Source organism: Grampus griseus (genome assembly GCF_964374135.1).
Source record: "Grampus griseus genome assembly, chromosome: X".
In the NCBI taxonomy this organism is placed as follows: domain Eukaryota; kingdom Metazoa; phylum Chordata; class Mammalia; order Artiodactyla; family Delphinidae; genus Grampus; species Grampus griseus.
The window spans coordinates 125,038,142-125,057,906 of record NC_138999.1 but is presented as its reverse complement, the minus strand read 5'-3'; the positions used below and the strand labels follow the sequence as shown (position 1 = coordinate 125,057,906).

At 40.1% G+C, this 19,765-nt stretch overlaps 1 protein-coding gene across 11 annotated transcripts in view; it reads right to left on the bottom strand.

Moving 5' to 3' along the window:
• The window catches only part of FMR1 (fragile X messenger ribonucleoprotein 1), a gene marked incomplete at its 5' end in the record, with an annotated part of 36,523 nt that extends 19,147 nt beyond the window's left edge, over positions 1-17,376 (bottom strand). For 9 of the 11 annotated variants that reach the window (XM_082680613.1, XM_082680614.1, XM_082680615.1 and 6 more), the window contains 7 exons: positions 530-646; positions 733-826; positions 1,904-2,052; positions 2,326-2,397; positions 4,996-5,089; positions 8,580-8,632; positions 17,110-17,160. In XM_082680613.1, coding sequence (XP_082536739.1) covers positions 530-646; positions 733-826; positions 1,904-2,052; positions 2,326-2,397; positions 4,996-5,089; positions 8,580-8,632; positions 17,110-17,160 — 630 coding nt within the window. Of the gene's footprint in view, positions 1-529; positions 647-732; positions 827-1,903; positions 2,053-2,325; positions 2,398-4,995; positions 5,090-5,590; positions 6,133-8,579; positions 8,633-17,109; positions 17,161-17,337 lie in introns of those variants that run through there. The other 2 variants (XM_082680611.1, XM_082680612.1) reach the window with 2 other exon arrangements.
• Between the last annotated feature and the right edge of the window lie 2,389 nt (positions 17,377-19,765).

Here is a 19,765-nt window from a genome sequence, read left to right as displayed (position 1 = left end):
AAATGTATGGTGATGGAAATTATTGGAGGATTAATAAAAGTAGATAAAATGCACCTTAAGAGACGAAATAGTAAGTTAGGGAAATAGCCTCTGGCAGGAATCTGAAGACAGGAGTTTTAAAGAGTGACAACCAATTAGAATGAAGAAGTTCTATACCCTTTTAAACAGAGATAAACATACATAATGAAAGGAATATGATTAGATATTTAAATACTCTCTAGTACTTTAATGATAACATGTTATATGGAAGAAGCATTGCTTCATTTTATTAGCAGCTTTGATGAACTTCTAGTAAAAAGTGAGTTGGCCAGAAGTTCCTTAGCATACATAAACTGCTGCTTAATTCTGAAACCTCAGGCATAAAAATTTGAGTACGATTATGCACTGTACAATTTAATTTTTCAAAATATAGAATATAAGGAATTGCTAAGAAACAATAAATAAAGGACAAGCTGCCCATATTCAAGTTTTGTAAACACACAGTTATTTCTAGATAATCTTACAACCATCCCTAGGGAAAGCCACATACCTCTAGCTGCTTACTGGCTTCCTCATTTCTCAGTATCAGAGACAGCTTAGTGCGCAGACTCCGAAAGTGCATGTCAATCAGCATGTGTGCACGCTTTGAGGTGACTTCATTGATAGACTAAAGGATATAAATCGACATCATTATTATCAAAGCAAATGCCCTAAATGAAATACACCAAAAATAGACAACTCAAACACACTCACCAAAATGACAAGCTGATAGTTTTCTGCATCATAAGTTACAGAAAAGGCACCAACTGCCTTTTTAAAGTCCTTATGTGCCGATTCTTTGGCACACCTAGAAATAAAAACAATATCCACTGTGAAGTTCAGATGACTGATTACCAACTACTGGTACAAATATATACAGAGACATTTGCACTTAGTAGAACTGTAGATTCATCTTAAACTTGATTTATGCAAAATATGCTGTATCCATTTAACAGTTTAGTTCCTTTGCTGTACATTTCTGATATACTCAGGCCAATCAAGCATATGAGATTACAGAGAAAGGAAAAAACCAGTTATGTTCTTAGGGGATTACTGGTGGTCTTAGATGACCAGAGGTGACATGTTTAGGGGAACTACTCTCCCCTGCAGGCTTCCTGATTTCAGTTACATATGGTAGGTCACTAATTTTCTTGAGTCAACTGTTGAACACTTTTGGGGATAGCTACAGGATACCCAATTTTGTTTTGCTGTTTCTTTTCTAAAGAAAAAGTACTGACCAACTTAAGGGAGAGAAGGAAATGTATAAGAATCAGAAGGCACAAACATACATATGCAATCTCTATAATCAAGAAGCAGGATTTCTGTGTATTGTGAAATACAAGTTACTGTTTATCTAAGGTGTGACATGTCCAAATCAAACTTAATATACGCCCTTGATGAAATCTTTAAAAAGGAATTTCTTCTCTAAAAGGTCTTTAAGCATTACTTCAGATCAAGGATTGTAAGGGAGATGACCTTTCGAAGCTTCTTTAAGCTCTACTTGTTACATATTTATCTGAAAGTACTAGCTAAAAGGGAAAAAACCTGGACAAATCTCCATTGCCTAGAAATTGATCTGTGACTTAGGACAGAATATCTGTATTAACCAGTTTCAAAATCTTAAAATTCTATGAACAATGTGTATTTTAGAAAACAAATGTACATTAGCCATGTATGTAACCAAGTAAGTTTAAACAAGTGGAATGTTGGCTTGATTATATAACTGGAAAAAGCTAAATATGTTTTTTTCACTACTTTTGCAAACCATTTTTGCCAAAGTTCACTGAATTTAAAAATTGATTTCTATTATTTGAAAACTTATATTCTTTTAAATTAATTGCATAGCACCTCTAAGTTCTCAGCCTTTTCTTGCATACCAACTTACATTTGTCGTAAGTCTTCTGGCACGTCCAGTTTGATTTTATGGAAAGTATCTTTTGTGGCAGGTTTGTTGGGATTAACTGATCGTAAACGTTCAATTGTGACAATTTCATTGTATGTAGCATCACATGCTGCATATTCTATCACATAAAACTGTGAGAAATAAATGAAAGTCATTCCTGGTCACAGCGTTTAAAGTAAGAACAAGAAGCTATACCTATTCAGTTGTTTTTCAATTCTCTAGAGGAAAAAAAACTATTTGATCAACTAACAAACACACGAAATATACTGAACATGTAAACATTTAAATAAAATGCTCAAGTTAGATATTACTTTCAAATAGAAATCCAGACTGAAATGTAGTATACCTGGCTTTAGAAAAGGGAAATCGCGTAAGAAAAAAAATTTAAATAGGCATTTTCCTACCTCACCCTTTATCATCCTCACTTTAGCTAACCACCAACAGCAAGGCTCTTTTTCATTTGCTCTGGAATAAACCTACACAAAAATTACAACATAGAATATTTCATGATTAACATCATTCAGAAATCTATAAATTATCAGACATCAAGGAAAATTTCTTAAAATGACCTTAGGTGTCTTTCAAGCCCATAAGCTGTAGACTTTAAGCCAGATTGCACCCCTACTTCTAGACATAGACACACACTCAGAAACTACCTGATTACCTGGGAGAGTCCTGTAAAAAGTGCTTTCCTATTTCTCTATGCTGCCTCAGTAATAATCAGTAATCTGAATATGAATGCTCAAGAAAAGATGACCATTCATAAACCTGGGCATACTTTCCTTGGGTACTTTGAGAGCTAAGAAAATGTATCTAAAAAATGTAAAGATAGATTTGTTTTTGTTTTACTCTAATAAGCAAATAACAAATTGGAAGTTACTGACCCTGGCCTACTTGCTGGCTGCATGGTCACTGAATGGGTAAGGCCGCTGACTACTCAGCTCACTAAGGATACCACCTGGCATTCACGTATCCTGGGAACTAAACGGACAGATCCTTGGTCACTCTCTGGTCTCCTGTCCCCTCTCCACTAAAATGGACAACTCCACGCTGGCAATCCTCTGGATACCACGTTCCTGCTCTCACACACTGTGGATCAGTTCTTCTAAACTGATCTCTCTGGCGACCACTTCACAGTTCACTTATGATGTGCAGCACGGAACCTTTTGTGAAGACACTAGCAAATCAAGGTTAATAGGAAAAGAGACACATGGAGAGAGAGAAAGAAATACTCAGAAGCAGAAAGACAACACAGGGAGGACGAGGAGGATGGGGAGGAGAGGACAGGAGAGAAGACCGGCAACTCAAGGCTCTGACTCTCGTCTCCCTTTTACTACTGAAGTTAATAGTTACACAACACAGAGATGAAATACAACTGAACTCAACCTCCTTTCCCTCTTGCCCCCAACACTTCCTCTCACCTCTGCTCTAGCCAGAGAAATAACCTCAGTTATTTGTTAATTGTTATGTAACACAATGGGGTCATCCTGGCAACTGTGGTTCATTGGTTCCCATCTGTTGTGTGACTAGGTTGGGAAAAAAGTCCCCTCTATTCATCACTATTATGAGCATTCGTGGTACAGACAGACCAAAAGACCTAAGTTAATGGTTATACAATACAGTGACTCAGTACAACTTGATTTAACCTACATTTCTCTCTTGTGACCATCAATTCCTTTCAGCTCTGCGCTAGCTAGAGCAACAACCTCAGTTAGTGAGGTCACTGTAGCAACAGCATCTCACTGGTTACCACCTGTCATGTGACTCAGTTGAGAGAGAAAAAAAGAAAAAACAGTCCCCTTTATCCATCCAAACACTATTATGAGGCCTTCTGATATAGACAAACCAAAAGTCCTGGTCCTTGACTTCAGGAAGCTCGTAGTCTCCTGGGGAAAGTGAACAGCTAAAGGTCCTCAAGTACAGACACTGTTTGTGCTCCCTACTGGGATCCGTCACAAAACCAAGCCCAGTTCCTTTCACCTAGTAAGTACTGAGTACATTTTTGGTAAATAAATAGCACTTTATTCTATTTCCACTATAAAGCTGTAGAGAAAAGAACACAGGCCTGGACATCCAGAGACCTTCTCTGAGCACTCTCTAAAATAGCACTCCTGCCCCTACATCACCTTTCATCCTCTTTTTCTCTTCCTAGGACTTACAACTGCCATAATATTAGCTATCCTCACTAGAATGTGACCTTGTCAAGGCTGGGGCCTCTTCTGTTTCACTGACCATCTGTACCTAGCACAGGAAATAAGAATTCAAGGACCTAGTACACCTTACCTGACCTGTACAAATGGATTCTTAGCTGCTTCCATCATACCACAAATGCTCATGAAATTCAACTGTTAACAAGGCATTGTGGAGAAGAGAAGAAGCTTAAAATGGAGTACATGAACAGGGAGGAAGAAAAGGAAACTATATAGACCAACTACAACATAAAGCAGACTCCAAGTGCCTTAAGTGTCACAACAATCTTCAGCGGCTAGAGAAATCACAAATATAATGTTTTTGTCAATGTGCTACATCTCCATAGCACTTTTTGGTCAGACATCAATGGCACATAAGCAGTTGGTTCATAGCATCTCCTGTGAAAAGATGTTTTACCTGTATGTGTATATACTAAAACTCGCAGATGAGTTCTTACAAATATCCCAGGAGGATTTTCTGCTACTTAAAGCAAGCCTAGGATGCTGCTCTATCGTTAAGGAATGATTTTTTCCTAACCCATTTTACTTAGAACGGGGACACAGTTGTAAACTAACAATATATTATTCAAACAAAAGATTCAGAGAATGAGGGAAGGGGGAAAAGAAATACTAGTGGGCAAAGGAAATCAGTGGTGACTTTCAAAGCTGCACCCTGAGTGCTGCTCAGGCAGCCACACTTAAGCATCCATAATGTATTATTTCCAATCATTATTAAGATGGAGCAGTCAAAAGCACACATACATCAGAGCTATAATTCTCAATGCAGATTGAAAAGTGTTAAAGACAAGGGATACAAAAGGCACAGGCAAATTAAATGCTCCCCCTTCTTCAGTGCTTAATGACTTGATGGCAGGGGAAACTTACCTCAACTTCATCGCTTTCATTTATATCTTTATTATAACCTACAGGTGGTGGGAATCTCACATCATGGAATGGAATCTGCCTCTCTGGCTGCCAGCTGCAAATAAGCAAATGCAATTATTTAACATGTTTTTTGGTTTAATGGAAACAATGACCATGCTGCCATCAACTTTTGGTTAAGTGTGACCCTTTGGTTTTCTAGTTTAAAGAAGCAAATGCTTTAAAACTGTCAGTGTTCTGCTGAGTGGGGCATAATGGCAATATAGACACATTTCAACAAACTCTGCATGCAGCACAGCAGCCTTGTAGTTCTAGTTGGAATATTTCTCTAAACACAATAGATCAACATTACAATTTTCCAAACAAGTCTTTCTTCCAATAATTTCAACCTCTAAGAGTTCTAAACTTAGGGCCACAACAGCAATTTCCTTTGATGCTTAAATACGTTAGTATCAGTAAGTGTTAGTAACGTCATCACCATACTTCCACTTGCAAAGGAATTGTAACCACATTCCGAAGACCACAGAAACTGGTCCTAAGTGCCCTCTAATTCCCAAGCAAAATGGGGCAGTCAGCACATTAGCAATTCACAACTCACTTTTCCCCCTTTAAATTTTAGATCCCGCGAGGTGGTCAGTTCTTGCCATGGATAGCTGGCTGCTGATCAGTATGGCGTACCAGCAATGCACTGGCCTGGTGGGGTCTCCTAAACCACAGAAACCCGATGGAGACAGCCTACAGGAGTTCAGTAAGTTGCCTATGTTTTTTAATTTAAAGTTATGTGGAACAATTTTGAAAAACACCAAATTATTCTTTTATATCTACAATGATATAGAGTATTAAAAGATAAACTTTGCAGAAACACTGGAGGATTCAACTGCTAGAGCAGTCATTTCTGGGTTTTCTGCTAAAGGGCTCTCTAAGTAAAATCCTATTGAGAAAAGTGCTTTTTTTTTTTTTTTTTAAGAAGAGCTATTATATAAGATAGCACAGTAGGTAAGTCAGAATTTGTGGAAATATGATTAGGGCCTATATTACACTGAACCCCTTTTCTGTATTATTATACACCCTTGAAAACTCTGAAACTTAAAAAAAATTGTCTTTAGGGAATTCCCTGGTGGTCCAGTGGTTAGGACTTGGTGCTCTCACTGCCAGGGCCCCGAGTTCAATCCCTGGTCAGGGAACTAAGATCCCACAAGCTGTGCAACGTGGCCAAACAAACAAAAAAAAGTCTTTACTTCAGAAAAACTTTTTAATATACTTACTGAATTCAATGACTTAACATGTTAAAGATTCACTGCTAAATTTGATTTGTAAAGCATATAATAATAAAGTTTCTTCATTCCAAAGAATTATTTTGTCTTAAGTATAGAGATAAAAATCAAATTTTTTATTCAAAAAATATGAAATATGGAAGGCAAAAAGAAAGCATCTAAAATAATGTGGTATTATAGGAGTTTCTTTATGATTGAAAGCAAAGAAAGGGTAAATATAGTCTGAAGTTTTACAAAACATCAGGTTTGTTTTTTGTTTGTTTTAAAAAACCCAGAAAAACAAAAAGGAAACGCAAGGAAAGTACTACTTTGGTAGGGACCTATCAAATCCTGGTGACATGCTCAAACCCAGTGTTGAATCTCATACATACTACACAAACATAAGGAAAAAGTTGATCTATTTCAAATTCCCAGGATGACAGCTAGAAGAGAAACTTGTACACAGCTACGGTACGGCAGACAATTAGGAGGTCCATAGAAAGAATAATTTTAAGTTTACAGTAGAAATCTGGTTGAAAACAAATGAGAACTGATCTATCACTGTATAAACAAATACAGATACATTCTTGAATGCACAGAGGAAGTAAGTGTTTGCTTAATACCTTAGATTAAGGACTATAGGAGAAACTAAAAGAGTAGCAAATAAAGATAACTCTCCCTTTATGGGAAACAGTGTTTACCTAGTGATGGAAACAAGCAGATAAGAGTATAAGTACAAGAAAAAAAATTACTCTCCAAGTTATCAAAGATTCCTCTGTTAGAGGTGTGATGCTGTTATCTAGTGTATAATGCATGGATAATCACGCAGAGGCACATTCTGGAACTTTTGGCTCTATGTATTCAGAGAAAGGTATTCTATTATCCAAACTTGTATTTGGGACCAAGACTATTTGTCTGGAGCTGAGAATTGGGCTGGATACTCTAAATCCTTTTATCTGTCTCCCTAAATGCGTTTTAGGCATCCGAGAAAACTACAGTTGACCCTTGAATAACTCGGAGGTTAGGGATGCTGACCCTCTGTGCAGTCAAAAATGCACGGATAACTTATAGTCAGCTCTCCGTAGCCACAGTTCCTCCATATCTGTGGTTTGCATCACGGATTTAACCAACCCTGGATCGTGCACTACTGTAGTATTTACTACTGAAAAAAATCCACATATAAGTGGTCCTACACAGTTCAAACTCATGTTGTTCAAGGGTCAACTGTACTTTGCCCTGTTGGCAGCTACAAGATTCTGCTAACATTCTAATTATAGCACGTCTGGGTCAGATACTGTATTTTAACAGATTTATTGAGATATAATTCACATAACCATATAAGCATCCACTGAAGTGTATGTACAAGTCAATGGGTTTAAGTATATTCCCAGATATGTGCAACCATTACCAGTCAATTTTAGAAAATTTTCATCACTTCAAAAAGAAATCCCATACTCTTTAGCTATGGTTCTCCATCCCCCACCAGCCACTAAGCAACCACTAATTTATTTCTTCTCTCTGTAGACTTGCAATCTGCTTTTGATACACTATTAATTTCTCTTGGTAAATAAAAGCCAAACATTATAATTGTTGGCCAGACTTCAGAGTTCAGTAAAATCCTAAGATCATGACCACATCTATACTCCGGTTAAGGAGGTTATATGTACTTTATATTCTTGAATGGCTACTCTGAAAATAGCCGTTATTAGCATTAAAAAAATTTAGTCAAGAGACCTGTCTCCCCCAATAAAATGCTAACATCTATACTATTGATGCCTTTGTATAGCTAATGTTCCTAGGCCTCTAGGTATTTTTATTTACTCACCTAGCAGAAGAAAGCAGAAACGATCAGTTACTGCTATTAATGATTATAAACATATGAAACAGATAAAAATGTTAATGGGCAAACAATTATTTCCAATAAAATATACCAGATGACTAAAACCATCAATTTTAGATTTAACATTACAAAACTCACATCAACTTTCCCAGTACCCATGAATCCATTCATTTTCATCTTTTAACATTTACAAATATTCCTATTCAAACCCTCAGTTACTAATACAGAAGAATCTGGTTTCTTTCTTCACATTCAAGGGGACTGAGATGTAAGGATCAAGATTATACAAAAGGGATCTCTGAGGTCATTAGCAGGAACAGTCATTCCACTGGTTTAATATTGAGTTGTTCACGAACTTCCTGGTCAGTAACATGAAGATCCATTCCTGAAAAACACTCAAACTACACTTGAATTTTTTAAAATGAGGAGTAAAAGGAAAAATTAGCATAAAATATTAAAGAACCTAAATATTAAAATTATATCAAGACACTTACTTGTTTTCAAATGCCACTGTTATTGAATCTTCATGAACATCTTTTACAAATGCCTATAAGAAAAAAAACACCAGTTAAATTAACTTCTAAGCTTAAACATCATTTTTGTTTTCAGTTACACTTTACAGATACCAAACATTTTATGTTTAACAGAATGAAGCTTCAAGTGAAAGTTTGTCAGTTTGTGAGGATCACTCATTCATGAGTCACATCTATATTTAGATACCTACTATGTGCTAGGCCCTAGGAATACTCATTAGTTAAAATAAAACACAAAGAATTGCTCCAGAGTTCAGCATCTCATAGGACAAAGACAGACAAGTAAATTGAAAATTACAATGCAAAGCTGAAGGTATACTTCAGGCTAGAAGTACTGGAAACTAAGAAACTTGTTCCAGAGCTATATACCAGTCAGTGTAGATCTGTTGTAACCTATCTTTTTCTCCTTAATACAATTTTAGGAGAATACAATAGTAAATAACTAAATATAATCTCAAATCTATATATGCACAAGTACACTAAGTTCTCTTTAAAAGCAATGTGCTGCTAATACCACTAAAAGTCCAATTACCAGAGTTTAATTAAATTCTCAATCTCGCAGGCACTTGGCAAAAAAGAAATAGTAATATAAAGTACAGAGGTTTAAATCTTTTAAATCTGATGACGCAATTGCTAATAATCTGCAGAAGGACATAACAAAAGTAATAGCTAACTAATTATCAAGAATTCTTTAATCAGCATGCTGTCCGTAATTCTATAAAATTAAGTTTTTAATAGGTGCAGGAAAGGAGGTTTTGTTTTTGTTTTGACAATTAGAGGAGTAGGATAAAGCATAAAGAAACCCAAGGGGCTTTATATCTTAATTCATTTTAAAATGGCTTTAGAGATTTAAGCTTCTTACTCCAGTGTGTTCTGTACATGTTTCTGTCCTTTCGTGGTTTCTCCCTGTCTGCAGGATTATGGTTAAACTCCTCTGCCTGAAAAAGGCCCTTTGTGACCTGGCCCCACTGCTCACCACTCCAAGCTTCATCTTTCACATCCTTGTAGGCTGTGATCCAGCAGTGCTAAACTACTTGGGCCTCTCTGTACATGCTGCTGTTCCTTCTTTCCTATTGTCCTTCCCCTCTTTTCACCTAGCTATCTCCTACTGGTCTTTTACAATTCAGTTCAGATGTCAGCTGCTATGGGAAAACCCAGAAGACTAAGTTAAATTCTATCCTCTACATACTTATAGCATCTTCTGAGTATCCTCACCATAAACTTATCCCACTATAGTCTTTTGCCCATTTTCCTACCAACAGTAAGTTTCCTGAGGGTGGGTGATATAGGCCTTTTATTTACTGTTGAACTTCAGAGTACCTATTAAGGGTTCAATGAATAGTTGTTATCATGGATCATTGCCTAAGGGGTTCCTATCCTAGCCTTGGAGGAAAGGTATGCGGGTGGTGGGGTGGTAGTATGTTGGTCAGGAAAGACAAACAGAAGAGGACGAGGTTCCTATCCAACTTAGGGAGTGGAGGATGGGGAGGCCCAGCAGGCCTAATGGGCAGCAGGAGCAAAGGCTTAGACCTGGAGCAACAGCTTGGGGTGCGGTAGAAGTAAATCCTTTGTGGACAAGGAAGCCAAGACAATTCAACGGGGAAAAAAGAACACTGTTTTCAACAAATGGAGCTGGGACAACTGGATATCCACATGCAAAAGAATAAATGCAAAGCTATGCTAGAAGACAGTTTCCTTGTATGATCAAGGTGGACTATAATGGAATCTAGGTGTTCTGCGATACTCAAAATGGCTAAATTATTATTTCTAAATTAAGCATGTATGTGTATCTTTATAGTTGCTGGTTTAAAGTGTGGGGGGAAATCCACATTTTCTTCCTATCATTTTGATCTTGCTTACTTTTCCTTAGCCATATTTAAATCACACCCATTCTCTTCAGAGTATTTCAAGAACTCTAGTTTAATACTGACCATGATATTTTAGAATATACTAGATTTGATAAGGGCGCATGCCCCCAGTGCTCTCAGGGGTTTGCCTATTACTTCAGCAACAGAAAGGCTTGATTTTGAGTTAAAGTTGGAGGAATTCGACGTTTAGTTTTATAAAGTAAGTCCCACAAATTACGGAGAAAGGAAAAACAGACCCCCACCCCACCCCAACTTCTCCCTTGTGTTTACATGATGGCGAATACCAAATTAACAATCTGCTTTTTGAGGGTGGGACTCCTATTAGGAGCTAATCCCTTATTTACCCAAAAATGTCTTTGCTCTGTCTCCATCCTCGCCTAAAATTTTATGTTTGCATGCCTTGGCAGTAACTAGTATTAGTTCTTTACTGTATATTATATGCTGAAAATGTTAAGTCCTTTAGTCAGCTAAGAGAACCTTGTTACAGCTGGGTGAAGAACTGTTCTCACTAAATCAGGTACCTTTCCAATACTACTGCCCTTGTCTAAAACCGTGCTGTTGCTCACCATAGAAGCTGCTGGTCATATGTACATATTCCGATTTAATTAGGTACAATTAAATAAAATTAAAAATCAGTCTGAGTCACACTTGCCACACTTCAAGTGCTCAAAAGCCACACAGGGCTCAGTACCTACTGTAGAGGACAGCGCAGGTAGAGACCACTTCCATCATCACAGAAAGTTCCACTGGATAGCACTGATTTAAAACATTTACAAATGTTGGGGACTTTTCAAATCCATCTTGAAAGCACTCTAAAAGTTAGTCTCATTACTTCATTGCTCTATTTTAATTTATTTCTATTTGCCAAAGAGTTATTGTATAGTTTAATCACACTCATTCACCACATTTGCCTATTTCCTAAAATTAAACGTCCCTTCAAAGGAGGAAGATCTGCAACTGTGTGACTACTAAAAACCAAAAAAACAAAAAACAAAAAACAAAAAAAAAGCTTCCAAGTTTTCAAAGACACTAAAAGCAATTCCGGATGTAGAGTGTCAAAAATGGTTTGAGTAATCATCACAGCTTACGGCGGCCACCGCCTCGAGTTAATGAGGCTTACCTGTATATGGATGTTGGCGTGACTATTCCCAAACCAGTCATTTTTAGCCACTGTTTGCATATTACGTGAATACAGAAGGCATGGAATACCTTCTTGTTGCTGCTGTAATAAGTGGAATAAAAGAAACTCAGAGGTTGCAAAGGTCTCCTCTGACTCCTGAGGCCTTTTGCTAAAATTCCAACAAAGGTCCCGTCTTTCTGCTTCTCATCATACTTTCTCCAATAACCCTCCTTTTCGGCCCTGCTCCTGCCTTACCCCAACACTCATACCCTTCCCTTCCCTGGCCACCCCAGAGCATTATCACCTCACCCACCAACAACTATGGAAAACTATGTTTTGTTGTGCTCTCTACCTATCTACATCAAGCAAAGTTGATGAGAAGATAGGTTCAGCGGATTCCTGAGGGGTTGGTTACCAAAGAAGGCAACTGAATAGGTTTGAATGAATACAAGAAGGGAGCTGCATGGGACTGGATGAGAGCTAGGGCTCTTACAAGGGTCAGTAAACTTAGTGGTTAAGAGTTTTGCTGTGAATGAGAGATAGGTTCAAAACCTTGGATCTAAGACATAACAGCTGCGGGACTCTCCAAGAAATGGTCTCTGGTCCTCAGATGCCTTGTCTGTGTAAGTAAGGAATGGATACAGGGGAACTGGACTTGCCTCCTAAAGCTGTTGTGAATAATGAAATCACACATGTCTAGTGCCTAGCATGATGGCTGGCACATAGTTGGCACTAAATAAATGAGAGGTAAAGCAGAGAGGGGCATATTTTATAAAAGATGCAGAACCATAAACACTCCTGCATCTGAGAAAGTTACATCTCAACAAAAGCACACTTAAAAAAAGATTTAAAAATTAGAATAGAAAGAGAAAAGGCTGTTTTCTCAAAGATACTAAATACTAATAGGTTATTTAGACTTTCAGAAGAAAAAGTGATGAAAATCTTTGGGGTTTGAGAAAGGTGCTAAAAGTGCAGTTAAAGACAGACACAGTGGGACTTCCCTGGTGGGGCACTGGTTAAGAATCTGCCTGCCAATGCAGGGGACACAGGTTCAATCCCTGGTCCGGGAAGATCCCACATGCCGCGGAGCAACTAAGCCTGTGCACCCCAACTACTGAGCCTGCACTCTAGAGCCCACGAACCACAAATGCTGAGCCTATGCGCCACAACTACTGAAGCCCACATGCCTAGAGCCCGTGCTCCCCAACAAGAGAAGCCACCGCAATGAGAAGCCCACACACAGCAATGAAGAGTAGAGAAAGCCCGTGTGCAGCAATAAAGACCCAACACACCAAAAATAAATAAATAAATGAAAAAAAGAAAGGAAAAAAAAAGACAGACACAGGCTCCTTATCAGGGGGAATAAACAGAAAATCAAAAAATCATTATGGGATCCCCCACCTGGCAACTGGGCCAAAGAGGCAATCATAAAATCATACTAACCAAAGTGTGTAATGACTAGAGATATCTAAGTCAAACATTACATCACCGGGATTGCTGAAACTAAAAGAAAGTCTGTCCCTATTTGGGTGAAGTCTTACTCTCCCACTATACCTCACACCTTAGATTGTACAGAGAAATTTCAATGTAAGCCCCTGACCACCAATGAACACAACTACTACATTATCACTGAAGACAGCACATGTAGTGCATTGATAATTCTCATTAGAGAAAACTTAAAAGCATTGCAAAATATCCCTCCTAAAGAAAATCTGTAGGAGATAGACAATAAGGACATATGAAATGTGATAAAATACGATTCAAACCCAAGGCTTCACATATAAAGCAAGTTATTGCTTCGCCGCCCTTTGAATGTGGGAACTAACAATGTATGAGAATGAACAATGGGAAGGGAAAAGTACAATAAACCTCATCAACAATTCTTCCAACCACAGTGCATGACTAGGAATACTCGCCTTCACTTGGGCATTTACCACAAATTCTGAGAAAAATGCATCCTTTCTGGTTCACCTTGACGCAAAGACAACACACAGGTATAGAGAGAATAGTATTAAATGAGTTATTAATTTTCCTGTGTGTAGGTATTCTAACTTTTGAATGCTTCAGTTCTTATGTGTTCCCAATGTAACAAAAGCAAACTTCATAGGAGCATTAAAGATTTCTAACTTTATCTTTCATTAATAGGCATTCATATGAAGAATTACAGTGTAATGTGTCAAGGTGCAAGAGTTAATAAAAAGGAAGCTAATACATAAGCTCAATATTTTGTGATGTCTTTGTGTCAATGGTAATATCCTTGCAACTGTACTTACAAAATAATGCTAAGGCATTATTACAGTAAAAAATACAAAGTTACAATGAAATTTACAAAAATGGGTGGGAAATCCAATCCAATTCATTTCTTTAAGCTAAATTTCATCATTTCAGGAAGGCAGATTACCTGATCTCAAAGCCCAGATCTGACCCTTACTAGCTCTGACACTTAGTAGTAACTCACTTACCTCATCTCTCTGTACATCTACGTCCGCATCTATAAACTGGAAATAACAATGGTAACTCAGGGTTGTGGGAGGTGATTAAACAAATTAAGAGAGGTAAAGCACCTAGAACCCTGCCTGGCACCTCAAGAGCTCTCAGCACCTGTTAACAGTTAAAAGCACGATTGTAGTCATCTCAGGAAGCACATTCCCATAGTGGGCAGGAATCAGAAAGCCAGTTCTTATACCACTGAATTTTACATTTAATGAATAATTTGGAGGTTTTCAGAGTGTGTGAGTATGAAGTTGGAAAATGCTCAACTCAAAAGGGGAGTACTGATGCTTCCATAAAGATACTAAACACTAAAAAGGTTATTTAGACTGGGAAGAAAAAAACATGTGGTTGACCTGAACAATTTACTTCCTTGAAGTACAGAAGACTTCAGAGAAAATGTGAAGAAAATTTTCATTACATGACTTTTTCTAAGTCAAAGAAATACCTAAGCACAAAAGTAGTGGCTCTGACAGTTACTAAATCCAACTTTCGAGCTTTTAAGAAAAAACACCAGAGGGAAAAATAGAAATGAGTTGTTACAATCTTAGGGTTTAGGTTTCATGGTTCTGGTAATTCTGAATCCTAAGTTTGAGTTAATTTTTTAGAGGAAAAAACCCAACTGTTCCCAGCATATACTCTACCCAGTTTATACTGCAAATTTGGACCATGTGCTCAGAAGATGGAGAACTCTACCTTACAATATGGTGGTTCTGTTAGGCAAATCAAAGTCTGAATTCAATTATACTGAAGCTGTTTGAGTTGTTTAGTTCTTTAAGCCTTTTCAATCAATCCGATGAACCCAGGTTCCCAATTTTTTCATAAATGTAACATTTCTCCATAATAGTTCATTTTTTATTCATCTTTATTTCCCATCTTTTCTGCCCATCCCACTGGACAAGTAACTCAGTTTACTTTTGCTTTACTTTTATAACTCACATCAATATGGAGCCTTATAAGAATTTAAACCTTTGTCATTATAGAAACTATTTTTCTACCAATACAGACCATTTGAGGTTTTCTTAAAAACAAAACCTTAACTAAATAAACATAACAGCAATTTCTCTGCACACGTTTGTTCATGTTTAATATTTCCCCTCAAGGAACTAAGGGACAACCCATTCCTTTTATTCACCTTCAAATCTAAGGGACAACCCATTCCTTTTATTCACCTTCAAATTAAGCAACTTCGTTAAAAACAAAAATAGGGGGAGATTAAGAGCAGAGATAGAGGGTCTTTCTTATATTCCAATCAGTTTGCAAGCAAAATCACAGAAGCAAATCACAGGTTGCTCGAACAGAACAATATATCCTTCAAGACCAGGATGTACTACTTGCCCTCTGTAGCAAGCAAACTCCACTAAAAGACAGTAAGAGTGGCATCTCATCTAAGCTAATATCACAGCTCTATTAGAATACCGCTCAACCATTAGCCCCTGCTCATATTTATTACAGCTAGTGCCCCAAATCTAGTGAGTAAAACTACCAATCTAGGAAGCAGAACGATTCTACACAAACTAACCAGCAGAATTATGGATCACTGAAAAAAATGCAACCAGAATTTTGACTGCATCATTTTGCTAAAAGTATGGAACAGTTTACATACTTTACTCATTCATTAAATATATTGATCTCCAAAATCTCCATAAAATTGGTAAACACATATATAGTTAAGTCAATGTTTATTTTCCTATATACCTCGTTTGAAACGTTTATGTAATCCTATATAGATTTAAGAATTGCATTTGGACAATGGCAATATTTAATTCCCATGCTTCCTTCTATATGCACCTTCTGTCGCCAAGATACTGTAGTAAGGTGGGACATTACTTACAGAAGTTATAGAGAGACATTCAAGAGGAAATGAGAACTTATAGACTGCTAGATCTACAGCAAGTATGGACCAAGAGACGCACTACCGACATAGGAAAATATTTTTAAGCCTCCTTTTGAAAATGTAAGATATTAGTAAGGTCTGCAATGGTGTAACTTAAAAAAAGAAAAGCCCGCAGCAAAACCATGCATGCCTATTTAAAACCTCAACAATACAGTTCACTGCAACATTACACAGAGGAGATAGTCAAGCCCTTGGAGCACAGAACAATTATTTCCACTCACTTAAAAAAATTCCCCAATAATGATCATTTCCTGAAGTTTCATGGCATATATCCAGGCCTTTGGAGGGTTAATTTTTTTTCTTAAGTAGCAGAGCTGCCAATGTTTTTAGACGCTGAAGCATCTGTATTCCTGAATTTGCCCACATTTATAACAAGGGAGGAGGGGCCACGAATATTCAAGATTACCAACTTCTTTAAACCATTACTCGGATATGTCTGGGTCTTCCTGAAACTTTTGAATCTAAAATCTTTTCTGAAATCCACAAAGAAAGGTCACTAATAATCAGTTGCCACTGTGATTTCGTACCGACCACAGCTTCTTACTACTCTTTCTTCACACCGCTCGCCCAGAACAGTGGAGCTCTCCGAAGTCCCAATGCTGGACAGGAAAAGAGAAGCCAAAGGAGATGGCAAACCCTCTTTGCAAGGCAGGAGGCGGCTTGACGGAAGCGCCCCCTGCTCCTCGGCAACTACCCACACGTCAGGCCCGGATCCCACTGGGAGAGGATATTTAAGAAAACAGAAATAAGCCGTCACCGTCACTTCGCGCGGATACCGGCCCTTCCCGCCCGGATCTCCTACCTGCCGTCGGCCCTCGCCCATCCCCAGCTCTCCCTGCCGGGGCTCGGTCCCCGAAAGGGCACCCTCTTTTCCTTGCCCGCTTCTCATTCCGACAGGCGCCGGGGCCTCATACAGGAGAGGCAGCGGGGCTCAAGGGGCTTCCTACAGGCCCGAAGTCCGGTCCTTCCTTCCCTCCCAAACAACATCCCGCCGAGCGCGCCCTGGCCCCGGGCGCGGCGTTTGGGAAGAGGGCCCCAGGCCTGCCTCCGGCCGAGGCTAAGAAGAAAAGGGAGGGAAAGAAGGGCGAAGATGGGGCCTGCCCTGGAGTCAAGTACCTTGTAGAAAGCGCCATTGGAGCCCCGCACTTCCACCACCAGCTCCTCCATCTTCTCGTCCGCCCTGCTCGCTCCGGGAGCCCGCCCCTGAGAGGTGGGCTGCGGGCGCTCGAGGCCCAGCCGCCGCTGCCGCCGCGCTGCTGCACGCCCCCCGGCAGCGGCGCCGCAGTCACCGCCGCCGCCTGCGCTCGCCGTCGGCTAACCACCCGCTCTGAGGCGGCCCCTCACCGGAAGTGAAACCGAAACGGAGCCGAGCGCCTGACTGAGGCCGAAAGCTCCGGCCGCTCCGCGTGTAAACAGTGAAACCGCATCACATGACCGACGCCGCCTCTTCCCCCAGGGTTCGGCCCCTCGGCCCCGCCCTCCTTCCCCTCGCGGGCCCAGAAGCGCGCGCCTGCGCGCTGCTGGGCAAGCACCGGGGGCCGGGCCTAACGTAAGGCGCGCGGGCTCGGCGTGCGCGGGCTCGGCGGCGGGCGGGAAGGCGGGAAGGGCGGAGACAGGTCGCACCGCTTCGCGTCGCCTGGCGAGGACCAGAGCGCCCGTTCCTTTAGCGGGGGCAAGCCGAGGCGTGGGAAAGGGCCTCCCGTAGCAAACTAGAGTGTTCACTTATCCAAGTCCGGGCTGGCTTAGGTTGGAGGTGTTTTTGTTTTTGTTTTTTTTAAAGTGGGGCAGAGCCTAATTGAGCTGGAGGTGGAGTGGGGGACAAGAATGAAGTTGAAGAATTAGATTGAAGAAGACTTTGAACTAGTGACAGTGGCAACCGCGGTGACTCAGGCTTGTGTGACCCTTAGAGGCTGAAGGTGAGAGTAACGCCCTCCCTTCCCCAAGAGATTTTGGGCCGTCCTGTGGATGCATTCTGTGTCCTCGGAGGGGCAGTGGAGTGTGTCAGGACCTCTGGAAGTGTTAGTCCCTCCACAGACCCAGCACTGACCCACATACTTCCCTTTTCTCGATTCAGTTTCATACTTTTACTTGACATACGTAAAAAAGAAAATGTGTTAAACACTTGTTAATTTCTTTACAGTTTATTTCCCTACTATTTCACGCCTACTGTATGCCCACCGTGCCCCAGAGGCGACCTGTCTACAAGGGCCTGTGCACCTGTTTTCTTGCAGCTCTTTCCCTTTACCCTCCATAGTACAGCAAACCCCAGTTCTTTCTCATTCCTGCTTCTGCATCCTGCTTGTATCCACCTTGACCTAGGTTTCCTTTGGAAGGCTTGTATTCAACTGAGAAGTTTATTGAGCCCCTACTATATGCCAGACACCGTGCTGAGTGCTAGTGAGACATAGGTCAGAGCTGGGAAATGACTCCAGCTGGAATGTGACCAGTGAGAGTTAACTGGCAGCACAGAGTTGGTGGAGGCGGGTTGAACCGCCCCAGGCAGGTGCCCCAGAATGCGAGGCATCCTTGGGCCTCCAGTTCCCTTCCCACCCCACTCCTAGCCAGAGCAGCAGCATTGCTGCTGGTGGAACTCCAGCATGAAAGCCTCAGATCAAGGGCCACATTCCTTGAGGCCATGGTAAACAGGGATGATCTATTGAACTAGGGTTTCTGGAGTAGTCACAAGATGCAAAGATTCCAAGGAGGCTGAAAGAGAATCTCACCAGTTGGCTGCATGGAAGCAGAGCAGAGCATGAGCTTTAACCCCAGTGTAGTAAAGGGGGACAGATTGATTAGAATGGTTATACCTTCCATGTGTAGGGTGTTGTTCAAATATTCAAATAGTACCAGCTCTTCATAACCACTACAAGCTGCACTAAACCTGGTGGTGTTCCCTGAACCGCTGATGCACTTTCATGCCTTCATGTCTCCCCATGCTTCTTGGCCCCCTGAAATATTCTTCTCATTAGGGTTATTGGCTGGATTCCCATTAGCTTGTTATTTGTATCTCAGGTGCAGAGAGTTAACTTTGCTCCTCAATTCTCAGCACATTGTCATCATCAGTCCCTGCAAGGCCCCTCTCTTATTTATATTATTTTACATTGTTTAAATTATTTGTCCTCGTCTTTCTCAATACCCACTCTCATTCTTCTTCTAGACACAAGCTGCAATATGTTTGATATAGATCCTTGATCATTTAAGACATGCGGTGTTTTGTGTACGCCTTTTACATTTACAAAGATGGTGCTGGGCTGTAAATCTCTATTTCCCACTGTTTTCACTCAACACTGTGTTCTTGAGCTATATCCACATTGCTGTGATTTCCCTAGTGATGGGCGTCTAGGTTACTGCCAACTCCCTGATGGCACACTGTGGTGAAAATCCTTGTGAATGTCTTTACAAACCTTTGCAAGAATTTCTTTTGTGCTCTTAAAGAACTTTGTACACACCTCCTGCTTCCTCACCATACTGCTTGGCATATAGCAGGGACTTGGTAAATGTTGAATACGTCACCCATGATGCTTAATATACTAGCATCACTTATTTATATTTCTGTTTTCCTCGTTGGACTGTTAGTTCCTTACAGGCAGGAAAGACGTCTTATTTATCTTTGTGTCCCTGGCACATTCAAAGTGGTTGATTTTAGGAAATGTTGGATGAATGAATGCATGCCTATCCTCACTACCTGTATGTGCTATGATTTCGTCTTTGCCCACTTAACTCTGAGTCTCAGCTCAGCTGAATTCAGACACAGGCTCAGCCCCGCTCATCA